At 40.1% G+C, this 25,519-nt stretch overlaps 3 protein-coding genes across 3 annotated transcripts in view; 1 reads left to right on the top strand and 2 right to left on the bottom strand.

The window, feature by feature from the left end:
- LOC143276992 (putative peptidyl-tRNA hydrolase 2) overlaps window positions 1-5,221 on the bottom strand; it is a 60,622-nt gene extending 55,401 nt beyond the window's left edge. Inside the window, exon 1 of the mRNA XM_076581698.1 lies at window positions 5,093-5,221. The gene's annotated coding sequence lies outside the window, so the exon portion shown is untranslated. The remainder of the gene's footprint in view (window positions 1-5,092) is intronic.
- Window positions 5,222-5,409: 188 nt separating this feature from the next.
- LOC143277196 (charged multivesicular body protein 6-A-like) lies at window positions 5,410-24,947 on the top strand. Its single transcript, XM_076581975.1, has 3 exons — window positions 5,410-5,822; window positions 10,647-10,959; window positions 24,825-24,947. The coding sequence occupies exons 1-2, from the start codon at window positions 5,496-5,498 to the stop codon at window positions 10,941-10,943; spliced, it is 624 nt and encodes a 207-aa protein (XP_076438090.1). The 5' UTR covers window positions 5,410-5,495; the 3' UTR covers window positions 10,944-10,959; window positions 24,825-24,947.
- Window positions 22,738-25,519, bottom strand: part of LOC143277195 (isocitrate dehydrogenase [NADP], mitochondrial-like) — a 36,275-nt gene continuing 33,493 nt past the window's right edge. Inside the window, exons 10-11 of the mRNA XM_076581974.1 lie at window positions 24,871-24,963; window positions 22,738-24,355 (exon numbers count right to left, since the gene is read on the bottom strand). Coding sequence (XP_076438089.1) covers window positions 24,274-24,355; window positions 24,871-24,963 — 175 coding nt within the window. The 3' untranslated portion in view covers window positions 22,738-24,273. The remainder of the gene's footprint in view (window positions 24,356-24,870; window positions 24,964-25,519) is intronic.

Raw genomic sequence — 25,519 nt, 5'->3', positions numbered from 1 at the left:
AGGAGGAAACCTTTCCCAATGGCTGTGAAGGCAGAAGAGGATGACCAAAGGGCAGGGGGAGCTCTTATCCTTGGCTGGAAGTCCTCCTAGGAGACGGAGCTCCGAAGAAAAAACCTGCACCTGCCGAGGCCATCCTACACGTGGCAGTATCTTCACCTGTGGGACTGCGAGCGTCGGTAGGCTAGAGAGTGGGGAAGGGACTGCACAACTCCTCCTCACTAAAAAAAGTCACCTGTGCTGGTCAGGCAACCAGGCTGATCATCCTTGGGGATTTCAATGCCCGCGTTGGCGTGGACTTCTCCTCGTGGCCAAAAGTCCTAGGACAGCCAGCACTGGCAAGTGCAATTCCAACAGACTGCTTTTTCTCTCGCTCTGTGCGCAGCATGGACTGTCCATAACCAACACCCTCTTCCAACAAGCAGACAAGTACAAGAACACATGGATGCACCCCTGCTCCAAGCAATGGCACATGCTGGACTATGTGATTGTCCGGCAGAGGGACAGAGGTGATGTTTCCATTACACGCTGCATGAGAGGGGCAGTCTGTTGGTCGGACCATCGCCTGGTACGCAGCAAGATGAACATCAGACTTGCACGCAAGCTCCAACCAGCCAGGCAGAAACCCTCTAGGAAGCTGAACATCCACCGCCTCCCTATCACCAAGGACGTGCTGCAGCAGCAAATCCAAGTAGCCCTCCAAGAAATTCCTGCATCGACTGATGTAGAAGAGGTATGGAGCACCTTTAGAGATGCTGTGTACACAACAGCAGCTGACACACTCAGCTTTGTACAGAGGAGCCATAAAGACTAGTTTGATGAGAACGACTCTGGAATCTTCAAGCTCCTGAACACACTGCAATTATGGCATCAGGATCACATTTCTGATAAAGACTGCCAGAGGAAGGAGAACCAGTTCTTGCAAACCAAGCAACTCGTACAGAAGAGGCTGCATGAGATGAAGAACATCTGGTGGGATAGAAAGTCTGAAGAGCTTCAGTCCGCTGCTGATGCTCACGACATGAAGACCTTCCATGATGGTCTCCGAGCTGTGTATGGGCCGAGAGTCACAGGATCAACCCCTGTCCAAGCCTTGGACGAGACCACCTTCCTGACAGACAAGAAAGATATCCTTGCCCGCTGGGCAGAGCACTTCAACACCCTCCTCAACAGGGACTTGTCCGTATCTGACGAGGCAACTGCAGCCCTCCCACAGCTACCAGTCAATGACTTGCTAGCTGCCCCTCCCACCAAGGTTGAGACCCAAAAGGCCCTGAAGCTGACAACGTCAGATAAAGCACCAGGAGCGGATGGAATCCAGGCTGACATCTACAAGTATGGAGGCGAGGTGATGACAGACAAGCTGACCGCCCTGTTCCAGTCTATCTGGGAGAGAGGGGAGGTCCCCCAGGATTTCAAGGATGCTTCTATTGTCCACATTTACAAATGGAAGGGAGACAAAACATCCTGCAATAACCACCGTGGAATCTCTCTCCTCTGCATCGCCAGCAAGATCTTCGCCCGCATCGTACTGAACAGACTGGTTGACCATGTCTCCAACACAGTCATCCCTGAAGCACAGTGCGGCTTCTGCTCATGCAGGGGAACATGTGACATGGAGTCTGCCGTATGCCAGATGCAAGAGAAGTGCCGTGAGCAGAACAAGGAGCTCCACATGGTCTTTGTAGACCTGACTAAGGCCTTTGACATGGTGAACTGCCATGGTCTGGAAGATCCTCCTAAAGTTCGGCTGCCCAGAGAGCCTAATCCAGCTGATTTGCATCTTTCCACGATCGCATGCAGGCAAGAGTACAGGAAAATACTGACATGTCGGATCCGTTCCCTGTGGTAAATGGAGTGAAGCAGGGCTGCGTCCTGGCACCCACACTGTTCTTCATTCTCTTCTCTGCCATGCTGATTGATGCCTTCCAAGACTGTGACTGGGGCATCTACATTCAGTTTCGTACAGATGGCAAGCTTTTCAACTTGCGGCGACTCCACGCCAGGTCCAGGGTGTTTGAGGCACTGGTGAGAGAGTTCCTCTTCGCTGATGACTGCGCGCTTGCTGCACACACCCATGAGGACATGCAGTTCATTATGGACAGGTTCTCAACCTCCTGCAGGCGCTTTGGACTCACCATCAACCTCAGCAAGACCGAGTCCATGTATCAACCAGCTAGCTCACAGAACGCCAGTGCCTCCCCCCCACCTGCAATCAAGATCAATATCACAGAGATCAAGTCAGTCGACAAGTTTTGCAACCTGGGCAGCACCCTATGCAGCAACGGAGCCCTTGATACAGAAGTGACACTGCGCATTGCCAAGGCCAGCTCTGCCTTTGGCAGACTCAACAACAGGCTGTGGAACAACAAAGGCATCAGGCTCAGCACCAAAATCAAAACCTACAGAGCTGTTGTGCTGACCACCTTGTTGTACGGCGGTGAAACATGGACGACGTATTGCCGTCACATTCAACAACTTGAGCAATTTCACCAGAGATGCCTACGAAAGATCCTCGGCATAAAGTGGCAAGACAGGGTCTCCACCTCCTAGAGAGGAGCGGCCTGCCCAGCATTGAAAGCCTGCTGATCCAGTGCCAGCTACGCTGGACAGGACACGTTGTCCGCATGACAGACAGCAGGATCCTGAAGATGCTTTTGTATGGCCAGCTGAAGGAAGGCCACCGTGAACTTGGAAAACCCTGCAAGCACTTCAAGGACACCCTGAAGACAAACCTCAAAGCCTGTGACATAGACATCGCTTCCTGGGAAACTGATGCCCTTGACCGCTGTCGCTGGAGGATGCTGTGCTCTAGTGGCATAAAGACGTTTGAAAAGAAGAGAATGCTGGCCATTAAGGAGAAGCGTGAGCGAAGGAAGCAGGGCTCAACTTCTAGAGACGTTTTCCCTTGCAACACCTGTGGGAAGTGCTGCGCATCCAGAATCGGCCTCTTCTCCCATATGAGGACACACACTGACAGATAAGCCTGCGTGCCTACTCATCTGTCGGACCGACAGGAGACTACATCATTTTTTTTTTGTATCTAAGCCCAGAGAGGAGATTCAGCCACAGACTGAACGTGTCATCAGAGTACTTATGGTAGTCACAAGTACAAGAATCAATCACATCAGAGAGAAGTTGAACATATAAAGTAAAAAGTACTGGCCTCAAACAACGGACCCTGGGGAACTCCATAAACAAGTGGACGTGGAGAAGACAACACCATTAACAATGACAGACTATCCATGTCCAGTCAGGTACAGATTGAACCAGTCAAGGGCAGTACCATCAACTCAAAAGGACACTCGGAGTCTCTCCAACGGGATGGCATGATCTAAAGTATCAAAAGCCCCACTCAGGTCAAGCAGAGCAAATACTGAAACAAGTCTTTCATCAGCCCTGGCAAGCTGACCATTGAGAACACTGAAGACAGCAGTCTCTGTACTGTGGAGTTTTCTGTAGCTGGACTGAAATGTTTCCAGAAGATCATTATTAGAGAGATGATTTTGCAGCTGAGTCTGAACAACTTTCTCAAGAATTATTGATTTGGCCAGTATTTATGAGCTTATATCATAAACTGACTTAAGTTCACAGATGGGCCAACAGCAAAGTGAGAACTGTATTATCAATGGTTTCTTGAATGGAATAGGAAATCACTTACAGCTTAGTCTTTTGTGAAGGACTATGACTCTCAAATTAGGAGGCAAAATTGCACTGGCTCTTAAGTGCTGCAGCCTTGGGTGCTAGTTGGCCTTTGGGAACCATCCCAACGCTGAATGTCCTAAAAACCCTCTTGGCTGAGAGAGTGGGGGTGTAACTTGGGCAAGACACTCTCCACTATAATCAAATACCAGCCCACATAGTCAGGACAGCAGTTACCTCATCTGCCTATCATACATATACAGATATGAAAGGATAGTTCGAAACAGGATGGTAATTCTTCAATTCATATGGGTTCAAGGCCAGTTTTCTTAAGGAATGGTGTGACCAATGGCCTGCTTGAAGGGATGAGTAACTGTAACAGTGGCAAGAGAGTAGTTGACAGTTTTAGTGATTAGAGGCCATCAAGACACTGCTTAGAAAGGGGATGTTGGGATCGGGCCAATAAACAAGACTTGGTAGGTGAATTCATAGTGAGTTTTATGGAATTCCCACTCAGTCACAGGGTGGAACTGGAACAGTTTATGGCCATCATACCTCATCTGCCAAACAAAACAAAAAATGGAAAAAAAAGGGTGGGTGGGGGGGAGCATATGCATGACCCCCACAAAAAATCCCAATATGCTTGTTAGGCCCTGAGAGCCTATCTTAATATCATAAAACATTAACATAAACAAAATAAATGAACACATCATAAGTAAATACATAAAGATATTTAGGTAAGAAAAACACAAAATATACTCAATTAAACATAATACAATTGAACATACATGGAACTTAGAAGGCAGACAATTGAAACAAACTGCACAAAGTGGTCTCACCAAAATATAAAACAAAAATACCAAATTCTGCCTTTCTGAATGGTTGGATAACCTCTCCTGTGCTTTGGTTTGCATTCTCTTTGATGAAGTGTTTAGCAAATCTTTTTTTATATTTGTTTTTGGTGAGGGGTGGATGAAAGGGAAGAGTGGAAGGTATAGAGGGGGAGACGTACGTATATAAAACTGACAAAAATCCAGTACGCCAGATTTGTCACTTTCTTGTGAAAAACAAAAGAAAAAAATCCGACTGAAGCCACTGATTCTGAATGAAATATTCAGTGATGCAGGTGAGTGACCATACACACGTTAAACCTTTTTTTACAAGAGCAATGCAATCCACATCAGTGTTCGGTGGATTGTGGAAACACAAATATCTGTAACCAGTAACTTGCGTATGCATCGGTCACGACTATGTCATCAACAAACTAGTCTTGTAACAATGCAGAAGAAGAAGACAAGAAAAAGAAAAAGACGCTTTTGTAAAACCGAGACGATCGACAATTTATCAACCAACCCAATGCTTTAAAACGCCTGTCCTGCGAAACCAGACCACACTTAACAAAAATAAACGGGTAACTCAGAATCAAAAAGTCATGCGGATATGCATAATTTACCTGAATTTGGCTGTCGCCTATCACAAACAATTAAAAAAACGTTGTTTCAGTGCAGCAGACAGTAGACAGCGAAAAAAAACCCACCACACTGCAATCTGAAAACGGTTCAGTAACACGAGGTGCGTCTGGAACCATTTAGGAAAAAAGCAAAAGTAAGCCTCTGGTATGTCTAATATGACATTTAAATGGACCCTAATTGCCCAAAATATGTGGAAAACTAATTATAACATTTGTGATTTCAGTACAGGATGCTATATTGATCGTTCCAATTATTCCCATGTGGTGAACACTGCTGCGAGGATGAGGTAACTCTGGAAACTGGCGTACACTTCCGCCTCTGTGTCTGTGAACCAAAGTGATTAATCCCGGATTAGATTGTGACTTTTAAAGTAGTGTTGGAAAGATGGGAAATCTATTTGGAAAGAAACACTCAAGCAAATCCTCTGCTAAAGTCACAGAACAAGACAGGGCTATTCTACAGCTTAAACAACAGCGAGACAAACTAAAACAATACCAGAAAAAAGTTCTTGCTCAGCTGGATCGAGACCGAGACATGGCTCGCAAACTCTTGCAAGAAGGGAAAAAGGACAAGGCCAAGCTAATGCTCAGAAAGAAAAAGTTTCAGGAATCTCTTATAGAAAAGACAGACGGCCAGCTGGATAACTTGGAGAAACTTGTGAACGACCTTGAGTTTGCTCAGGTGGAACATGAAGTTGTCAAGGGACTAGAGGTATGGACTGTTGTAAACCACCAGGCTTTTTGTTTTGGTACACTGATATATCATATATATATATATATATATATATATATATATATATATATATATATATATATATATAAGTGATAATGAGACTGTATTACTATTAGGGATACAAAGTGTTCATATTGTTGGACAGCATGAAGCTACTTATAATATTACTATGCAGTTAATGTTGATCTGGAAACTGGTTTAGTTTCCATCTGAATCCTTTCGCTGCCAGGAAAATAAGATTTAAGTGAAATCTATTTGCCAGGGTTTTTTTCACCAAAAAAACGGGTATAAATTTTCAAAAATTTCTGTGCTCTTTGTTATTTGAGAAAGACCAAAAAAGTATATATTTTCTGAAAGTAAATGAATAAAGAATACAAAACACATGTTCTCCCATTATATATATGTGCTGTTGTTTTGAAATCAGTGTTTTGTTTTTTGTCACATTTTGAACTTGTTCATTACAAACATTAGTCAGGTAATTTGCACTAAAATATCATGTTGTCTGAACAAATGGATATCTGCACACACAAAATAATACTAGAACAATGACAATAAAATAAAATTAAAAAATTAAAAAGAGATAGATACACAGTGCATTGTGACTTCTCCAAGTGATAATATGGATGTGAGGCCACGCCCCCTGAGTCTCCACCCCCCTCCTCTTCACCCCTCTTACATGATCACTATATCCAGTTCTCATCAGACCATGTTGGCTGAGTGCCAAGAAAATCGCTCACACTGTGTCCTGTTAGTTTGTGTCAACTGCTACATCTGTACAGCTGACATCACTCACTGATAGTCATATCTTGGCCACTCTCTTGATTGCTTCCTTTATTTTCTATCAAATCATCCTATAAATGCTCATCACTGTCTTATCCTTTGAATTTACGCTTCAATTCTTTTTGAGCATCAGCTAGAGAAACCAATTTTGGTTGATTTAGTTTGCCACAATCACATGTCTTGAATACGGTGTCAGTCTGACATTTTGTTGACTGAGCGAGGAAAGGAGCCAGGCAAAACACTGCAACAGTGACCCAACCAAAATGTTCAAATACAGGACTGCCTCATGACGTAGATGGTGTTTCTAGCTGTGAATAGAATCTAGAAAGATTCCCCAAGCTAAAGCAACCAGCATTTTTGTCAATGAACTGAATACAAACAAGGGAAACGTCAGAATATTTCGATGACGAGTTATCTCATCATTGTGGCAGCGAAGCATACATGCTTGCGATGACAAGTTATCTCGTCATATAGGCAGCCTAGGGGTTAAATTAAACAGCCGAATGATTTAAGTTAAGCGTTAGGCTTTCAATCTGAGAGTCCAGGGTTTGAATCTTGGTGACGGCGCCTGGTGGGTAAAGGGTGGAGATTTTTCTGATCTCCCAGGTCAACATACGTACATACCTGCTAGTGCCTGAACCCCCTTCGTGTGTATGCACACACAGAAGATCAAATACGCACGTTAAAGATCCTGTAATCCATGTCAGCGTTTGATGGGTTATAGAAACAGTAACATACCCAGCATGCACACCCCCGAAAATGGAGTATGACTGCATATGTGGCGGGGTATATAAAAAAAAAAATGCATAAAATGTTCTTTGTATGTGTGAGTGTGTTTGTGTGTGTGCCTGAAATCTGATTGAATGACACAGGAAACAAATGATAAGCGCCCAGTGGCAGCTGTCAGTCAGCTCTACCCAGGTAGGCAGCCTGTTGTGCAAATGACCCTGTGTTTGTAAAGCGCTTAGAGCTTGGTCTCCGACTGAGGATAGGTGCTATGTAAGTATCCATATCAATCAATCAGCCAAAAGAGGCAAGGCCTTCAAGACTCCCTTGAGATACGCAAGAAATAATATACAGAAGAAAATTGTTGAAGATTGTGTTCTCTATTTAATATTGTGAAGCTTGCAGAAAAAAAGAAAAAAAAAGAAAAGGGCGTTGGATTGGTATTGAACTATGCAAGTTACGTTTGGAAACAAGCAGCTTTACCACAAGACGAAAGCTCATCTGACCACTGATATATAAAAAACAAAATAATAAGTAAATAAATAAATTTATGTTGTTGGTGGTGTGTTCTTGTTTTGTTTTTTTTACTCAGTCACCACAAAGTTTCTGCATGAAAAACGCTCCCCAGCACCAATATTTTAGATATGATGCTCTCAGTCACAGGCTTCAGTTCATGTCAAAACAACGCAATGGACTGTTCACTTCAGACTTGGTCAAGGGGCAGAGCTTAGTTATTGATGTGTTTGCGGGAAACTGGCTGCGTATGTTAAGCTTTATTACAAAAAAATGTGAAAATTTGTGAAAAATTGTCTAATCAACATGACCCCTCGATGTTGATTAAAGTCACGTATGGCGGTACACTGTCCAAACAACTAAAGTCGCCTATGGCGGTGAACAAGTTAAAGTATGAATAATTCATTACTGTATTTGAGGTGATAACACCATTTAAATCATGTTGTTGTGATCAGTCTTGAGTATTCAAGATTTTTTTTTAAGTTTGCAGTAAAGCAGATGTTGTCATTGCCTCAGGCACACCACAACATGTTGCTGTAAAAAAAAGTGTTATCTCTGGATCTGGGAAGACTGACGCACACTAGGCATATTGAAATTGAGAAAGCTCTGCCTTAAGGATTCATTCAGGTTAGTTCAGTATCGAGTTTAAAATATTCATTTGCAGTATCAGTATCAGTAGCTCAAAGAGGAGTCACTGCGTTCGGTCAAATCCATATACGCTACACCACATCTGCCAAGCAGATGCCTGACCAGCAGCGTAACCCAACGCGCTTAGTCAGGCCTTGAGAATCAATAAATAAATAAATAAATAAAAAGAAAAATGATAAATACATTAAAATACTACTACTAATAATACTAATATTTATAAGGCGCAAAATCTTGATGAAGTCCACTCTAAGCACTAAAAAAACAAAAACAAAAAAAAACAAACCCACATTGATTGATGGTGTAGTTAATGTATATCTAAGTGTTCTGTCCAGGATTAGTATTTCTTTTCTTTTAATTGCAAACAAGAAAAACAATGTCAGGCCATCTTTAAACTCAGGCAACTAACAGGGAAAAGCCCAGAATATTTTCTGGATTTAGAGCCTCAACGAAATAAATCTGCAATTTTGGCTTAATGATGGAGTGATGGCCTAGAGGTAACGCGTCCGCCTAGGAAGTGAGAGAATCTGAACACACTGGTTCGAATAACCAGCTGCCGATATTTTCTCCCCCTCCACTAGACCTTGAGTGGTGGTCTGGACGCTAGTCATTCGGATGAGACGATAAAACGAGGTCCCATGTGCAGCATGCACTTTGCGCACATAAAAGAACCCACGCCAACAAAATGGTTGCCCCTGGCAAAATTCTGTAGAAAAATCCACTATGATAGGAAAAAGAAATAAAACTGCACGCAGGAAAAAATACAACAACAAAAAAAAAGGTGGCGCTGTAGTATAGTGACGTGCTCTCCCTGGGGACAGCAGCCCGAATTTCACACAGAGAAATCTGTTGTGATAAAAAGAAAATACAAACAAAATATTAAAATAATAATCTGGAAGACTTAGAACTTATCATTGGTATAAATGGAAAGTTTTTTTTTTTTTTTTTTACTGCATTTCTTCCAACTTTGATATTGACAGACAAAGTATTTCTTGAGAAAATTGATTTATAATTTTAAGTTTACCGCAGGCAGACACACAGACAACTGAACACTGAGTTAATACATAGACTTGCTTTGATGACACAAATGAATAAGAAAACACCATATAAATTAATAAGTTATATTTTAACACCATTTTAAAATTGGGACACAATATGTTAACTTTTGTTAATAAAACCCCTTTTCAAGTATAAGTGGCCTATTGAAGAAGGTCATGGACAGAAGAATGTAAACAAGTTAGCGTAGACTTTGTGCCTGGAATTTATGTCAATCCAGACATATATTATATGATAATACATAGACGACATATTCTGCTTATAAACGTATCATCACAGACACTTAAATTTTTTTTTTTTTATAGAATAAACACTTTTACTCTCCCTTAATTAGATTTTCACATAGGTTGAGTGATAGTCTAAGTGTTAGCTTTCAAATGAAACAATAAAATCAAGATCTGGAATGCAGTTTCTGTCTATACTTAAATTTTGGCTCATATAATAATGTGAAATGTTACCATGTGTATTCGCAGCACACACACACACACACACACACACACACACACACACATACACACACACACACACTCGCAGACACACATACACTCACACTTATAGTTATACATGTATACACGCACACCGACACACACATACACACACACACACACACATAATCAGTGGTGATAACTGATCAGACAGACACACAGAGAGTGACATACACAAAATAACACTTCATTAGTGTATACATGCTCATGTGTTCCTTGATGGATGTGTGCGTGCACACACACACACACACACATACACAGACACATACATAATTAATAGTGATAACTGATCGGACAGAAACACACACACAGAGTGACATACACAAAATAATGCTTTATTAATGTATACATGCTCACACTTTCGTGCTCCTCAATGCATGTGCGTGCACACGCACGTGCACACACATACACACACACACTTTCAGAAAACATCAGTTATGTATAATACCGTGTTAGTAATTAAGTCAATTTATTTGTGTTTGACATGATGAGTTAACACTAACATTGTAACAATGAGTTAATAACCCCTAACAACTCTGAACTGACAAGTAGAAATTCGACAGATATATACTACATTACTCTATCCTGTTGTCTTCAGGTGGGCAACGCTGCACTGAAGAAGATGCATGAGATCCTGTCACTGGAAGATGTGGAGCGAATCATGGATGAGACCCGGGAAGGCATTGAGGTGCAGAACGAGATTGATGCCTTGCTGGCTGGAGGTCTGTCCCAACAAGACGAGGACGATGTGATGGCTGAGCTGGATGAAATCCTCGCCCAGGGTGACAACATCCTGTTGCCTGATGTTCCCACAGAGGAGATTGGGGAAAGAGAAAAGCAACGCACCAAGGAGAAGAGGAAAGCAGAGCAGAGAGAGGCACTGACAGCTTCTTGAGAGTATTATGTATGAGGTTTGTATTGGGGGAGGGTGGGATGTTGGGGGGGGTGGGGGGTGGGGGGGGGGGTCTGGGGGGGTAAAACACAATCTGTACCAAAAAGATTGGGGGAAAAGAGAGAACAGAAATCTTACTCAGTTCGTGCATGCCTGTGACATGTTTGTAATCAGAACAGTAGCCATTTATGTTAGATGAACTAATGTGCTGATTAAACCTTGCTTTGTACTCAACAACAGAATAGTATTTATCAGACGCGACTAGAGAATTTTTTAAACATGTTTCTGGAACATCTCATCATGGACTGTGGTGTTCTGTATGGACTGATGAACCAATACAGAGAATCCAAATCAAAGGAGACAATAAACCAAGGTCTCATGTGCACACACACTTGGCGTGACCAAGAGTGTTGGATTATGCTGCTGGTCAGGCATCTAGATGCCTAGCAGATGTGGTGTAGTGTATATGGGTTTGTTTGAATGCAGTGACGCCTCCTTAAGAAAATAAAACAGATGAAGGTCTGGGAAAGCTCAAAGTTTTTTTTCACTTAATTAAGTTGAAGTCCTGAAACTAGTCACAAAAAAAAAAGAACCACGAAAAAGATTTTTTTTCTTTAATATCATTTTTCAGCTTCTGGATTAACGGATTTATGAAAACATTTGCTATTTTATGTGAACGCTGTGTGCATGCTTTGGCATTGTTTTTGTGTGCATATAATAAGCAAAAACGAGAGAGAGAGAGAGTGTGTGTGTGTGATTATCATGTGAATAGATAAGAAAAAAATTCAAACTCATCCATGTCCTCTTTAATAAAACATACACACACACATACACATTCTGACATTGTCATCATTTCATTTTTTTCTATTTTTTTGTTTAAGAAATGTAACATATATTTCAAGTGGCTCAGCTTTTTATTTTTTTTTTTATAGATTGAAACACTCACAATGCCATCATATTCTTGACTCTTTTGCAGGAAGTACAAAAGCAAAATCATTTGATCAGATGCTGTGTAGAAGATATCAAAACCTTATGATTATGTGTTCATCAAATCAACTAAACACACAGACACACTCAACACAATATGTACATATGTATGGAAAGTGCACTCACATATTGTTTAATAAAATACCAGTGTCTATGTAACATGATGGACTTAACTTCATATAATTATATAGTGTTTTCCTTTGCGGTCTAGAGAATAACTTTTTCCAGTTAAATGTGTGTGGAATTTCACTGAATAAACACCATCACAGTATGAAAGCTGGATATTTACTGTAAAAAATGCCATTGTGATTTTAAAATATGACAAACTTGTGGATGGTTCTTAAATATTTTTAGTTCCCCCACACATCCCTTATTATGCATGGGCATAGTATCTGGCATTGCTGAAACTGCTTGATTCCATTGTTTTTTTTATAATTATATTCCTGTGTGTGTTCATTTCTTTGCTCTTTTTCTGTGATTATGTTAACTTTTTCATGTGTACCAACCCCAGTGTTTTTGGAAAACATGTTCATTATGTAATTATAAACCCTTAGAATGTCAGAACTGAGATCTTACATGCCTTGAATTTATCCTTTAATGTTCTATTTGTATTTTGTGTATTTGAAAAGGTGTGCGTGTGTGTGTGCATTTTCATAGGTGATTTGTCCGGCTTCTGGGATGGTTATGGAACACCTGTGGGATGCCAGGGGTTCTATCCCCTCCTGAAATTTATGTGCTGCAAATTTCCACTTTTCTGTCACTTGCTTCTGGCCTTTCCTTTTCTTTTTGTTGTTCTTATTTTCTCAATTCTGCCTTGCTGGTCAGTTCATTTGTATATAAATGGAGTGATGACGGAGAGGTAACGCCTACGAAGCGAGAGAATCTCAGCACACTGGTGCAAATCACGGCACAGTTGTCAGTATTTTCTCCCCCTCCACTAGACCTTGAGTGGTGGTCTGGATGCTAGTCATTTGGATGAGACGATAAACTGAGGTCCCGTGTGCAGCATGCACTTAGTACACGTAAATGAACCCACAGCAATGAAAGGATTGTCCCTAGGAAAATTCTATAGAAAAATCCACTTCGATAGGAAAACAAATTAAAAAAAAGAAAAGAAAAAAAAAGGCATGTGGGGAAAAAGAAAAAAGAAAAAAAGGGTGGCACTGTCAGTGTAGTGACGCACTCTCCCTGGAGAGGTTTCACACAGAGAAATCTGTTATGACAAAAAAAAAGAATAATACAATACAGTATATTTTAGAAGTTTTAAATTCCAATGTTTTTTTTCCTTTCCTGGACTTGGTGATTGCGCATCCTCTCTGGGTTTTTTTCATTGCAGTGAAAGTTATATTTGTCAAGAAAACACATTTAATCAAGTTCCATATAAGTCCATTAAAATTGCAACAGCAAAATAAATGAATAAAAAATTATTGAAAAAAAAGTCAAAAAAAGAATATAAAAATATACAGTCTAAGCTGCTTATAAAGAAGTAGGATGTAACAAATGCTGGATATAACAAAGCAAAAAGGTTGGTCCTGGCAAAAATCCTTCCTGATATAACTAAAACTATGTCGAATGTAACAAAGTCAAATGTTATGAAAAGCCGCTTGTAATGAATTGGTTTGGGGGTCCCCAGCGGGCGATCATGCCAGTTATAATGAAGCCGTTGCCTATAGCAAATCATGTTCAGCCCTGTGAACAGTTCAAACCAGATATCACGAAGTGGTTACTTTTTGTTTGGTAACCATTTCTCAAAAATGGTTGGTTAGTTCGCTGCGATGTGCATTCATATGATTGCTGGCTATCCTAGGAATATGGGGGAGTGTCCGTCCACATATGCACTAAATGGAAATCACACATTTATACATGTGTTTGACTAGCTGCATAACCCTAAGCTTGTTTCATTTTCTTGCACAGCTTTACGTACACGTAGGTAGATAAAAGTTCACAGTACTTTTTACTGTATATTTGTTGTATGGTAAATGTCACCTCTGTAATTCATATTCATAAGCAATAAAATTGTTTCGTAATGTCCTGTAAAGTGAATACCTGTGATTGTCGAAACAGTGGTCAACTCACGTGGGGCCAAAGGTTCAATGACTGTAGACAGAAGAGAGATGCTGGAGGGACTAGGGTGGGGTAAAGGGGAAGGAGGGTGTCAGGCTTTGATTTCAAAAGCCATTTCATCATGGCGTCTGCACGTCGTAAAGGTTTATTGCTGAAGTGAAAATTTGAAATTATTCAAGAAATTGAAAGAAAAGTTGATGGAGAAAAGTAAAAAGTTATCATTTTCTTTTCAAGACTTTTTAGACACTGTTTATTATTGGTTGTTGTGATTTTTTGTCAAGCTGTGACAAGCACAAAATGCCCTTCACTATGGCAGACTTAAAATCAATTTCGTAAGTTTTTATTTCCATGCCAATGCATACTTCAGTGACCCAACATTTGGAAACAGTAAACGAACAGTGCAGAAATCCCCTCATTTCACCCTCCCACCTTCAGATTGTGGCGTTGTGTGATTTATTCTGACAACCTTTTCTTCTTAAGTTTTCAGAATACAGTGAATTTTGTGTGCCTGTTTTCCTTATTATCAGTTTAATATAATAATAATAATAATATTTTATTTTATATAGCGCTATAATACAAGCATAAGCAAGCTCTAAGCGCTTTACAATCCAGTACCTAAAGTGAAACAAGAAAGCATATAAAAAGTAGTAGAAACATAAAACAGAATCATTAATATTATAAAAACACAATGCATAAAACTCACAAAGTAACATACAATCAATACTACAACTGTTACACTCCAACACTCACACTAACACACACGCACATACACACACATGATTAAACGGCTGAGATGACAGCAATTTTCACTTAAAATACATACATGGAAAAAGAAACATAATTGTAATCTGCATGCCATAGATTTTGTAAAAATTGTAAAATAAAATTTTGGATAGAAAAGGTAAAAGGGGTTAAAATTGGGTCATTCTCCCTTTTGAATCACACCACCACCATCCATCTACCCACCCCCATTCTCTCCACTCTCCCATCACACACACTCACATTGCCATGGGCCTGGGACAACAGCACTATTTGATTTATGACAAGTTTTTTTTAAAGAGATAAGTTTTAAGATTTGCTTTAAAGGTAGATAGATGAGTTGTTTGTCTGATAGCAATAGGCAGAGAATTCCAAGTTGTTTGGCCGAAGACAGAAAATGACCTCTTTCCACTGGAGTTAAGGAAGTGTCAGAGAACAGTTAGCTGGGAGGAATCAAGAGATCTCAATGTTCTGTTTGGCAAGTACGGGTTAACAAGCTCAGAAAGATAAGAGGGTGTGGTATCACAATTCAGACACTGAAAGCATAGACAGGCAATTTTATATTCAATTCTGGCCTGAACAGGCAACCAATGAAGTGTCCGCAGGAGAGCAGTAGCACTCTCTCTAATTGACTTTTTAAGGGCGAGTCAAGCTGCACTATTCTGTATTTTCTGGAGCTTGTAGAGTTTATCATTGGGAAGGCCAGCTAAGAGAGAATTACAATAATCTAGCCAGGATAGAATGAAGGCAACAGCAAGTTTGTTGGCGGCATCAACAGACAGGAAGGGGCAGATTTTACTCATCTTACGAAGTTGAAAGTAAAAAACTTTACACAGGTGGTTCACATAAGTTTCCATCGTGAGGGATGAATCGAGGTAGAAACATAAGATTACAGACAGAACTTGAAAAAGAAATTTCTATGCCAGAACAAATGATAGACGTTGTATTTATCTGCTTGAGCTTATTTTTATTACCAGTCAACATGAGTTCTGTTTTGTCATCATTCATTTTTAGTTTGTTTTGTTTCATCCACTTTGCTACATTTTGTATACCAGTTTTAAATTTAGAAGCTAAACATGGAATTTCAGAGGGAATAGTTTATGCCTTCAAATTGCCATATACTAATAGGCCTACATAATCTGTTTACATTAATTTACATTCATATTCTGAAAGACATTTTTGACAAGAAAGGCAAGGACTTCAAGACTCACTTGTGATACACACATAAAGAAAAATAAAATAATGAAAACTTTAAAAATTAAAAAAAAATAGTTTGTTGAAATATGTTCTCTATTTGTTATTATAATTACATACAGCTTCATGAAAAAAAGAAAAAAAGAAAGAAAAAAAAAGGCTTCAATGCAGATTCAAACCATGGATGTTTGGATCAAGAACGAGTGGTTTTACCCACTGCACTAACACGGGTTCAGTGTTGAGGTTCAGACATTATTATTTGAGCATGTTCTTTTAGCGGAATGAATCGACAGTGGCAATCAGTCATAATGTGGTTTAAATCATGTTATATTGGTATATCTTGGCCATTTGAAAAATTTCTTTTTAGTCCGAGGTAAAGGAGATGTTCCCATTGCCTAAAAAAAACTGCAATGAATGTCTCTGTTTTTGTAGATTTGCAGATCCATGGTCTACAAGCTTTGTCTTTCCACTCACTGAGAAACAACGACACCTTCCATTTATTTTTTTTCTGTTCATTCTAATTGATTCAGTATCAACTTTAAAACATTCATATACAGTAAACACATCGATGATTTTTTAAGAAATTCTTTCGATTCAGCGGTAAAGGAGACGTCTCATTGCCATTGTGTCAGACTTTGCAACATGTATTGTCAAGATCTGCACTGACCAGTGCCGTGTATACGGGGCAGTGAATCGGTCAGTTCATATTTTCTTTTCTGCTCATTCTAGTTAATTCAGCGTCCACTTTAGAATATTCATATGCAGTAAACACGTCAATATTGTAGTTAGTGTCACTGTATGTGTTCTGTCCAGAATGTGTATTTCTTTGCTTTTAATTGCGAACAAGAAAAACAAGGTCAGACAATTGGGAGGCTGCATAGGGGTAAACGGCGTTTTCGGAATGCCGAACAAACATCAATGAAATAAACTGTAAATGATTCGGAAATATAGCTAAATTCTATTTTTTTTAGCCAAATTTGGTGTTGGCAGACAAAGTATTTCCAGAGAAAATGGCAATGTTAAAGTTTGCCATGGACACATAGACACACACAGACAACCAAACACCAGGTTTTAACATAGACTCACTTGATTACTGCCCAAGTAAGCCCGCACGCACACGTGTGTGTGTGCGTGTGTGAAAGAGAGAAACATGACATGCCAGATAATCATAACAAAGCAGCCTGATAGAAATTCATTATAACTGGCATGTCTTGTTGCTTATAGTCCAGCCGACCGCACAGGGCCATATCAGGACTGTCAAACCATACAAATGCTCAACCGCGTCAACACAAAACTGTCACATTTACAAAAAAGACACTAGGACAAACCCACAAAACACAGTTCATGACACAGTATCTCAACCATTTAGCTCCTTATGGCAAATAAGACTAGGCTATGCTGAGGGCACCAGCCATTCCGCTTAATTTATCATCCCCAGATTACAAAAAATCGTAAAAAAGGAAGAAAAACAACAACAACAAAACAATACTTCAAAGCCAAACAAAAAATACATTAAAAAAAGGCCATATAGGCAAATAACACTGCAGAATAGGCAGCTAGTGCCCATCCCAGTGTTTACTGACTAATCGCCAGAGCAAAACAGCACAGATAGTACATCATAGACTGCAGAAAAGAGAAAAAAAAAAGTGTCAAGGCTTGTTTGAAAAAGGGGAATGGACTGGGAAGGCAGAAAAAGGAGACAACAGTGAAGATAGAAAAAAGGCAAAAACAAAGACAGTGATAGAAAAGAGGAAATTTCTAGCACAGAATTTCCAGAAGGTGGGTATGCTATTTATACTGAAAGAGCTCTGGCATCCCCACGGGGGGAAATGGTGTGTCAAATGTAACGAAAAATGGATATAATGAAGCAATTTGAATGTCTCCGGCAATTCGTTCTAAGTGGCTTCAACTGTATATATAAAGAACACATAATTGGATTCCATCAAAAGCCAGTAATGCATTACACAGCAGAATCTGCTTCAAGGAGTATACATTAATGCTGACAAAATCGCATCACAGAAGTAATATCATTCATAAGTTGCAAGGAATTTTTATATTTTGCGTTGGCTGTCTCCCAAAACAGACACACATGCGTGCACACACACACCAATACACATGAACAGTTTATGCTAACAAACACTGAGGGAATAGGAAGTGAAAATATCTTCCATCAGACATGAAAAAAGGAGTACACCTGTGAGTAGTACTAGTAGTGTGATGACCACCAATTTATGAGCATGTTCTTCCTTTTCCCATTCTTTTCTATATTATTCTTTTCTTCTTCGTTCGTGGGCTGTGCACTCGTATGTATACGAGTGGGTTTTATGTGCATTACCGTTTTTACCCTGCCATGTAGGCAGCCATACTCCGTTTTTGGGGGTGTGCATGCAGGGTATGTTCTTGTTTCCATAACCCACCAAATGCTGACATGGATTACAGGATCTTTAATGTGCGCATTTGATCTTCTGCTTGCGTATACACACGAAGAGGGTTCAGGCACAAACAGGTCTGCACATATATTGACCTGGGAGATTAGAAAAATTTCCACCCTTTACCCACCAGGCACCGTTTTTTGTGCATTACTGTTTTTACCCTGCCATGCAGGCAGCCATACTCCGTTTTTGGGGGTGTGCATGCGGGGTATGTTCTTGTTTCCATAACCCACCAAATGCATGGATTACAGGATCTTTAACGTGCGCATTTGATCTTCTGCTTGCGTATACACGCAAAGAGGGTTTAGGCACAAACAGGTCTGCACATGTTGACCTGGGAGATTAGAAAAATCTCCACCCTTTACCCACCAGGCACCGTCACCGAGATTTGAACCCTGGACCCTCAGATTGAAAATCCAGCGCTTTAACCACTCCGCTATTGCAACTGTTACCTCAGGGAACAAAAACCAATCACGAGGGGCCAAGTCAGGAGAATACGGGGGATGAGTACCCAGTTGTACACTGTTCTCTTTTAGGAAGTCTAGAGTTGCAGCAGCTGTGTGAGTTCTGGTATTGTCATGATGCAGCAGTAGCCCACTTGTTCCACTTCTTGGATGGCGTACACGCTGTACTTCAGACACCTTTGGGAGGCCGACAGTGACGTACCACTCAGAGTTTACTGTCCTTTCTTGGAGAGGTACAGTCAGAACATGGCCTGACATGCAACTATTTATTTCAAACGACGAAATTTTGAAGGTGGACTTTCATCTGGAAAGATGCAAATGGTTGATTGTTGTTTTGTTTCTGGATCAAACTGGTACACCCATGTTTCATCCCCTATTACAATGTCCCAAACATGATATGATCATCAAGTGGTGAGGTACCCATCTGGCATAACACTTCCTTACATGGAGGTGTTTATGAAGGATGGTGCTAATGGTGACAGTAAGGTCATCTTTGATCATAGGCCTCACCTGGGTCCTTTTTTGGTCGGTTACCACAGTTAGAATAGAATATGTCTTTATTACCAAGTGTACCGGGGTCGCAAGGAATATTGGGGGGGATAGTATATAACAAGATACTAATATAAATCAAAAATCATACACAAACACAGATACAGTAGAAATAAGATACATACAAGTGCATATCAGTATAAAAACGTGCATACTCACGCATGCATGCACTGCACACACACGTTTGAACAGAAGCTGCATATTACATGTGGATGGGGCCGATGACTAGATATTCAGGAAGATGGTTGTTGGACGCACAATTCTATTTATCACACTGGATTTGTTCTAGAGACAGGGCATTGACAGATTTGGGGAAAAATCTATTGGTGAAGCGATTTGTTTTCATCTTTATACTTCTGTACCGTCAACCAGAAGGGAGAATCTCGAAAATCCCAAAAGCTGGATGTGATTCGTCCTGGTTGATTGATTTTGCTTTTTTGAGTAGCCACTTATATGTCTTCTAGAGAAGGTAGATCAGCCCCGGTAATCTTGGTGGCAGTTTTTACGATTGTTAAGGGCTGCAACTTCTGCCTTGGAAATGTTTCCATACCAAACAGTAATATCAAAGGTTAGCACACTTTCAATGACTGCTCGGTAGAAATCAACCATGATTTCTTTTTTAATTCCGAACTTTTTGAGGCGCCGAAGAAAGTACAGGCGCTGATGTGCTTTCTTAGCAATTTTTTCTGTATTTTTCTCCCATTTCAAATCGTTGGAAATGATCAGTCCGAGAAATTTGAAGTCACTGATGATCTCTACTTGCTTGTCTTCAACGGCAAGTGGTAAGGGGTCAGATCTGGTCTTCCTGAATCTAGAATTAATTCTTTGGTTTTTGACATGTTGAGTTCTAAGTTGTTTTGATCACACCTGCTGACAAGTTCATGTACTTCTTCCCTATTTTTTGGCTCATCACTGTTCATAATCAGCCCTTCTAGAGTTGTATCATCGGCAAACTTGACCATGGTGTTACATTCATTTTGAGTTGCAGTCGTGTGAATAGCGAGTACAACAGTGGGGATAGAACACATCCCTGTAGGGTGCCTATGTTGAGAATGCATGTGGAAGAAGTGAGGTCACCAACTTTAACAACTTGCGGTCTGCATCTTAGAAAAAGGAGGATCCATGCACAAATTGATTCAGGCAGCGAGGGGTCATTCAGTTTAAAATATAGTTTTGATGGCACTATTTGTGTTGAACACAGAGCTGTAGTCAATGAAAAAGATCCTGGCATGGATTTTCAAGATGGCTGAGGACATGGTCGAGACCTATGCTAATGGCATCTTCAACTGATCTGTTAGCTGACGAACTGAAAGGGATCAAAAGATGGAGGAATGCAGGTTTTTAGTAATTGTAGAATCAAGCATTCAGTTGTTTTCATTACGACTGATGTTAAGGCTATGGGACGATAATCTTTAAGACAACTAGGCTGTACTTTTTTTGGAACAGGAATGATTGTCGATTTCTTACAGCAGTGAGGCACCACACAAGACTGAAGGGACATGTTAAATATGTCAGTGAAGACACTACATAGTTGGACTGCACAATTCCTCAAAAGGCCCTGGTGAGATGTTGTCAGGGCCAGCGGCTTTTATTTTCATAGGACTGAAGTGGCGTCTGACTCCGTTCTCTTGGACTATGAAAGGGGAAGTGGGGGTGATTTTGGGTGCAGGCACGTCAGAAGTAGACAATGGTTTGTCGAATCTGGAGTAGAATGTTTTGAGTTTGTCTGGAAGAGTTGTCAGTGCTGTCGACTGTCTGGTGGGTCATTTTATAATCAGTGATGTTCTGCAGTCTGGTCCATACATTGGAGTTGTTTGCAGACAGGTTTTCTTGGTTGTTTTTTCTGATATAAAAACTTTGCCTTCTTAATGCATTTTTCAACACTTCTTTTTGCCTTATTGTGGACTATTCTATCATCAGTTTCACGAAAAGCTATCTCTTTTTCCTTTAGTTTTTGCCTAACAGCCCCGTTACACCAAATTTTGTCGTTCGAAAATATTTTGATATTTTTTGATGGAATGCACACACATTCACAGAATGAAATATAATCACACACAGTGTCGGTATATTCATTTAAGTCCCCAGCAGAGTCTTAAAAAAATTCCAGTTTGTACATTTGAAACAGTCCTGCAAGGTCTCAAAGGCTGGGGCTGACCATTGTTTCACAGTTTTCATGACTGGTTTTTCAGCATTTAGTTTTTGTTTGTAGACCAGCACCTTATTCATTATCCCCACAAACTCCCATCATCCATGCTTCTTTTCTCTTGTCTGAATAACATTCAGGAAAGACATCAAATGAAAAGGGAACAAAAGCTCGCAGCGAGCGAAAATGATAGTTAGCCAGACAGAGCAGTGTTGTCCTGGTCACTGTGAACAAGACTGGGGATGAACATGACCGGGTATCCACCTTTGTACAGTGTTATCTGGACCAAGTTGATGGAAATAGTTTGACCGATTTGACATGGTCAGTTCATTAGACGGAATCTAACAAGGAAGGAACTCGTCTTTCTTTTCCGTTCTTTTGTAGACAGAATAAAAAAAATACTTGTCCAGACCTCAGGGATTCCAAAACCATGCTGCATGGCTTATCATCTATTCTCCCAAATCCGCTCATGTCACTTCCTTTTTATTCCCTCCACTGGTTACCAGATGAGAAAAGTAATAGATTACAAACTCTCTCATGTGCTACAAATTCATGAATGGCATAGTTCCTCCTTAATTTTCTGAGCTTCATCATTACTGCTCTCCATCTCTTTGAAAACTCATTTATCTTCAGACATTCAAATCAGTAATTAACGTATTTCTTGTCTTCACTTTTAATATTTTTTCAAATCTTAATTATTGATCCTTTTTTCCTTTAAACCTGCTCATGCCCTAAACCTTGAGTGGCCATTATGTGCTTGCACGCGCGAGTGTGTGTATGTGTCTCTACATCTCATGTGGGCTGAGTGTGAGTTTGTATGTTGAGGCTGGAGTGGCAAGATTTGTGCTTGCAGATGTATTGCGCGTATTTTTACTTTTAGTATGCATATATTATTGTGCTTTTCAATGTACACGCTCAGGGCATTTGTATCATTAGACTGGGCATACCAACTGCCCTCTTATTATCATTAACAAAACAACAGCTGTTCTGATATAATCAGCCAGTGGACATTTATCAACAAGGTGTACACAACATGATTCTCTGAATAACAACAGAAGCCCTCAATCACACCAAACACCCACACAACCACATGAACCAGTTGCTGCACATGTTCAAGAACTGCACATGTTCATGTTCGTCTAATATCACTTACAGTGAAAAGACGTTAAACCAAAGAAAGAACATGTTCAAGAACTTCCTCCACAGGAGTTGTTCACACACTATTTATTGATCACCACAATTGTACACACATTACATGACAACTTATGACCAGCATAGCACTGACTATCACGGCCACAAATACATAACTATCATTTTGACATGACACTTGACTGGCGATGCTTGATAAGTTTCGAAATATGCCACACCTAAGTTTTTCACTCGAGAAAATCAGGAATGGACAATGTCAACAACAAAAACAGAAAGAAAAAAGAAAAACCCCAACTCTTTTACAAGTACTGTTTTCAAGTTTATGCATGGACAGAGAATTGACTCAATTCCCTGGGCTTCACTGTTTTCAATCATGAGAAAATACAGACATCTGTCTAAAATACCATACAGTTCATTATTTCATGAAAAGCGAGATTCTTTTTTGGCATCTGATTTCTGGAATTTTGTTTCATTCTATAAGTAAATACTCACTGAACAAGTTTGAGCTTTTTTCAAAAATAAATGTAAGAACACATATGAATGGCATGAGCAATCTTATCAATGTCTGATCAACAGAGAATTAATATCTTATTAGATACAATGTTACAATGCAAGCTTAATACACAAGAAATTAGAAGTGTCTCATTCAAATAAGTAGTTTAGATTCTGCATAGTTTGACAACCAGCTATCCAGATTCTAACCCAGACAAATAATTTTGTATAAACACTGGATGAGAACACATTCAATAAGGCCTTCATTTAAATTTAAAAAAAAAAAGAAAAAAAGAAAGAAAGAAAAATAGAAGGAAATGATGAGCTGCATTATTTTTGTTTTCCTTTTACATGATTGGGAAAAACTGAGACAACAGTTTAGACCCCCACCAAGTCTATGGGATACTGAATGACAACACAGGGAACAAATGAACACCAATGTGTTAAAACTCAAAGATGTACTGTATACTTTTCATAAATGAGTTTTCTTGATCTTTTTCCCTGCACCAGTAACACTAAAAAATTTTCACTAAACTTTACAGACTGCCTCATTTTACACACCTGCTGACCACAAAACAATCAAATGATTCCAGCACAAAGGATTGTCTCGTATGTGGACAATAGTAAAGACTGAAGGCGTTCTGTAGCAATACACATGAAATGACACTTTGGATGGAGTAAAGCCCTGCTGTTTGTCCTGCTTTATGACTATTCTAAAGCATTGTTCATCACAGACTGCCAATACACTTGTCTAAATGGCATCAGAGGAAAAAAAAAAAAAAGAAAGAAAGAAGTAACCCAAAAGCAGCAGCTGCCTATACCTTTGAGTGAGAATGACACCTCCAAATACATGAGCAAAAAAGAGTTGTTGACATGGAATCCACCATCCTCACTCTTTGTTGCACCAACCTTCCTCAACCTCTCTGCAAAAAGAGAGACGGATGTGAACTGTGAACCACAACCCCAAAGATGGTGCCACACTCACTCAAAGTTCTAACTTACAAACTGTTGCATTGTGGTGATTCATTATGACTGAAGTTTGTTTCACTCATGAGAGGAGTAGGTGGGACACAGCTGAGCCTGACCTATCCCCCACAACATTATGCCTTCCACTGTCGCTCAAACTCCTCGCCGATCGCGTCCAGGAAGTCCATGGTGTACATGTAGTGCTCAGGCTTCACACTGTAAGTGGAAAATAAAATCAAAATGTAGAAAAGTTGTGGTTTTTAAATATAAAAAAACTACAAAAGTTACAGGACCAACTTTGTGTGGACAATTTTTCAGTAAATGAAAAGGACAGAAGACACCAACACTAAACACCTAAAAAACTGGGATGCACAGAGAAAAAACATTTTGAAATCAATCAGTTTTATGTAAACACCTGTAACATGTATTCTGAAATTTGATGTTGCGTATGCATGGTGGTTTGCATATATAAATGTAAACCACCATTGTTTCAGCTTTTTTTTTTAAAGAGCATATAAACATATCTGTTCATACAAGAATGCATATTCTCTGACAAAGTGCTGATTTTAAATGCTTGTGTGCATGCAAATACAGGAATATGAAAGCTTTCCTTAAACCTCACACTTACATTCCCTTGATGGTTTCATGTGAAAGTATGTGGATACATGCATATGTTTATGTAAAGGAAAGTGAAACGGGCCAGAACCCAAGCCTGGTGGTAAAGCCCTCACTTCTTCAGGCCGTGGATGCAGCCAGCCAGGTCCTTGGTCATCTTGCCACTGTCCACACAGTCCACACACGCCTTCTCCATCGTCTGGGCAAACCTGCCATCACACCATGACCATGACCATGTTTAAGTCATTGAGTCCTGTGCTCCAGCATTGCTCTGGAATCAACATTGTCTCACTGTAACAGTTTTCACATTACCACATATGGATCAAACGTAAAGACAGGGCACTTAACTTCTACAGTATTTCTTGATGTGTCCACACATAATTAGAAGGAAAAGCAGTATATCTTCTGTATTTTTTTTCTGCATCAGTAAGGCTGTATTGTACCTGGCAGACCATAATTGTCAACAACCTGAAATTCTGCCACCCACAACCCCCCCCCCCCCCTCCCCCCCAACATTCACTGGTGTGACTGACAAGTGTAGACACTGCTGAGGTCTGATTCCTGCCCTTTACCAAATACTGGTCTGTACAGCATGGATGCAAACACATGTACAACTAGTTTTCTCCCTTGTTCAATTACCTCCCTTTGGCTATTTAATGTTATATCAAACAAAAAAAGCTGTAAGCAAGCATATGGACCTTCCTCACAAACATCATCAAAAGTGCAGTCTTCAATCAAGAACACACACATATATGCCACACACAC

Source organism: Babylonia areolata, chromosome 33 (assembly GCF_041734735.1).
Source record: "Babylonia areolata isolate BAREFJ2019XMU chromosome 33, ASM4173473v1, whole genome shotgun sequence".
Lineage (NCBI taxonomy): Eukaryota > Metazoa > Mollusca > Gastropoda > Neogastropoda > Buccinidae > Babylonia > Babylonia areolata.
Note: the sequence above shows the minus strand (reverse complement) of the source record. Positions and strands in the feature narration are given on the sequence as shown.

What these genes read in the sequence shown, in the direction of transcription:
- LOC143277196 (XM_076581975.1), top strand. Translation starts at nt 5,496, where the DNA reads ATGGGAAATCTATTTGGAAAGAAACACTCAAGCAAATCCTCTGCTAAA. An exon ending in AAGTTGTCAAGGGACTAGAG is followed by an intron (nt 5,823 to 10,646) that starts GTATGGACTGTT and finishes TGTTGTCTTCAG; the next exon opens with GTGGGCAACGCTGCACTGAA.